The sequence below is a fragment of the Aplysia californica genome, unplaced genomic scaffold, assembly GCF_000002075.1.
Source record: "Aplysia californica isolate F4 #8 unplaced genomic scaffold, AplCal3.0 scaffold00597, whole genome shotgun sequence".
Taxonomy (NCBI): Eukaryota; Metazoa; Mollusca; class Gastropoda; order Aplysiida; family Aplysiidae; genus Aplysia; species Aplysia californica.
The window spans coordinates 226,056-227,778 of NW_004797867.1; the positions used below are offsets into that span (position 1 = coordinate 226,056).

The 1,723-nt window shown below is 42.1% G+C and overlaps 1 protein-coding gene across 1 annotated transcript in view; it reads left to right on the top strand.

The window, feature by feature from the left end:
• Nucleotides 1–699: 699 nt before the first annotated feature.
• The window catches only part of LOC101864256, a gene marked incomplete in the record, with an annotated part of 11,205 nt that continues 10,181 nt past the window's right edge, over nucleotides 700–1,723 (top strand). The window contains 1 exon segment of the mRNA XM_013087512.2: nucleotides 700–1,014. Within this exon segment, the coding sequence (XP_012942966.1) occupies nucleotides 812–1,014 (203 nt within the window).

Consider the following 1,723-nt stretch of genomic DNA (forward strand, 5'->3'; position numbering starts at 1 on the left):
TCTGAGAGCATCCGAGCAAAGGAATGAATGGAAAATCATGATCGCCGATGTCTGTCGCAGATCTGGCACTGGATGATGATGATGATGATGATGATAAAAATCAGTGCGGTCTTGTGTTTGCTCTTTCTCTTGGCAAACTTGTAAATCACGATTTCCTTGTTTGTAATTTTTTTTTTATCACACTGCTCCAATGTGTAGTATCACTAACCCATTATCATGCCCCCGATTACATGGAGCAAACACTCAGTTTCACCGATCCTGCCTCATTTAACCATAATCAATATCGACCGGATGCGAGTTCGTGATCAGCCTCTCCAACAGGTCTAGGGTGCAGGGGCGGAGCGGAGCTTTAGCTCAGTTGGTATCATGCTGGACTACAGAGCGAATGGCCCTGGTTTGAAGTCCACAATGCGCGTGCTTGAACTCGCTTCGTTTTGTAGAGTTTTCAAGGTTCTCAGCCCATTTGACTGGGTCCTATCGGATATGGACGGTAAATTCGGAGGTCCAGCCAGTTATATAACCTAATAGTGTAGATAGGGGGCATTAAACCCATGCTTAAGAGTAGGGCCGAGTACCGGAACTCCCATTAGGTCTCCGCCACCTATTGGATACACAGCTCCAACGTCGCATTTCGAATGTTTGATTCCCTTTTCGACAAATAGGTTTCGAGCTCACTTCGTCACTGGTCTATGAACAACATGAAACGGTCTAGTACCGACTATCGATGTTTGGACTAATGAATATGAATAAAAGCCAAGTGTTATAAGTATGAGGGGGAAGTTTTACAAGTTGTCCATTCAGTGACACTATCATGTTACCAGCCGCTAAATGTTTTTGTCTCCTATGTAGTGTTTTGATTAACCTTGAGTTTAGTGAAGCTACCGAGACGAAAAGTTCTCTCTTCAAACTGTGGTATGGTTACATACTTGATATACCCACAGGGAGCACCACGGAAGTAGGTGGTATGACAGTATCCATGTGTGTCTTTCACTGTCTCGGCGACAGCCACTGCAGGTATCATCATCATCATCATCATCATCATCATCATCATCATCATCATCATCATCATCATCATCATCATTATCATCATCATCATCATCCTGTACACAGAGAAAGATCGTTCTTTCAATGCTGTTTGCAATAACTAATTCTCTTTGAAATAAAAAACAATATTCAGAGCCGCAGTGTACTAAGCTCGTAACAACCGACGGTGAGTGTGTGCTGGGCTATATTGCTGTATGTCTAGAGAGGGACAAAATAAACGTGCGTAGTAGTAGGTCAAAGGTTGGAAGAAAATTTCAGTTGCAGTGAATGCAAAATGATTAATGTTTAGCCATTTCCTGTGTCCTATTGTACCTGTTCGCATCGACCTTTTCTGCCACTTCTATTCTGGAGCTGTCCATAAAAGAGTTCTTCGGACATTCCCACATTTTCATACCGCAGACGAGTCCAATATATGTGAGCCTGGGTTGTATAAGCAGGAAAAATAGTCTGGTAGTTCCTAATCTTTCCCCTGAAGTGTTGTGCACACATACTTGCAAACTCTGTCTTTGTTTTGTTTAATCATTGTACATTGTTTCTATGTGATTTTCATGCACTTTTGTGATATTATATTGCTAGTGTTTTCCACGCTGTTCACCAACCACTATTTCTAACATTCGAGCAAAAAAACTCCTAAACAAATCTATGTCTCTCTCGCTCTCTCTCTCTCTCTCTCTCTCTC